At 68.4% G+C, this 940-nt stretch overlaps 1 protein-coding gene across 1 annotated transcript; it reads right to left on the reverse strand.

Annotated features, from left to right (window-relative positions):
• Nucleotides 1-54: 54 nt before the first annotated feature.
• On the reverse strand, nt 55-925 carry ETH_00035450 (uncharacterized protein; the record flags this gene model as incomplete). The annotated part of the gene is given in 2 exon segments (XM_013373905.1): nt 55-89; nt 107-925. Coding segments are annotated over 2 exon segments (854 nt in total), but the record flags the coding sequence as incomplete, so codon positions are not given.
• Nucleotides 926-940: the final 15 nt, after the last annotated feature.

Genomic DNA, 940 nt, shown 5'->3' on the forward strand with positions numbered 1-940 from the left:
TCGCCGGGGACCCCAGAGGCCGGGGCCCCATGGGGCCCCTCGCAGCCTGCCCCCTCAGGGGGGCCCCCGCAGGGGAGCCCCCCCGGGCCCTCGTCAGCAACAGCACCTTGAGGGGCCCCGGGGCTGTACCCTTCAGTGTCCTCTACTATGTTGGCCAGGGAAAGCGAGTCGGGCGCCCCCTGGGGCCCCCCGGGGGCCCCCGGGGGCCCCTCCTCTGGGATGGAGGAGGCCCCTGCGGGGGCCCCCCCAGGGGGCCCCCCAGGGGATCCCCCAGGGGCCCCCCCGGGGGGCCCCTGGGGCTGGGGCATGCAATTTGGGGAGAGGAGACAGTCCCAGGTGGTGCCACTGTAGGGGCAGAAGAAGGGGCAGTACATCATCATCATCATTAGCTGCTGCTGCTGCTGCAGCTGCAGCAGCTGCTGCTGCTGCTGCTGCTCCAGCTGCTGCTGCTGCTGCACGCCCACGTACTCGCGGCCCCAAAACCCCTGAGACCCCAAACAGGGGCAGCCCCCGGGGGCCCCCAGGGGGCCCCCCAGTGCTGCAGGGTATGTGGCATCTTGCTGCTGCTCCCCTAAGTATTGCTGCGGCAGCGCCACAGCGTACGACACAGTCTGCTGCTGCTGCTGCTGCTGCTGATAGGCCTCCTCTTCTTTTGATACCACGTAAGAAGTACTAGAAGAAGAAAATGAACAAGGGTACTGGGGGCCCCCCACGCATGCATACGGGGGGCCCCCCTCCGCGTAGGGGGCCCCCTGGAGGTCCTGCTGCTGTCCATAGGGCACTATTTGAGATGCTGCGCATGCCCAGCTTTCCTGCTGCTGCTGCTGCTGCTGCTGTTGCTGCTCCTGGTCTTGCTGCTCGTCTCCTGCCTCGGCAGTCCCCTCTCCGGCAGCAGCGTCAGCGCCAACCGCTGCTGCTGCTGCTGCTGCAGCAGCGGCAG

The sequence above is a fragment of the Eimeria tenella genome, genomic scaffold, assembly GCF_000499545.2.
Source record: "Eimeria tenella Houghton genomic scaffold, Eth_scaff1800, whole genome shotgun sequence".
NCBI lineage: Eukaryota > Apicomplexa > Conoidasida > Eucoccidiorida > Eimeriidae > Eimeria > Eimeria tenella.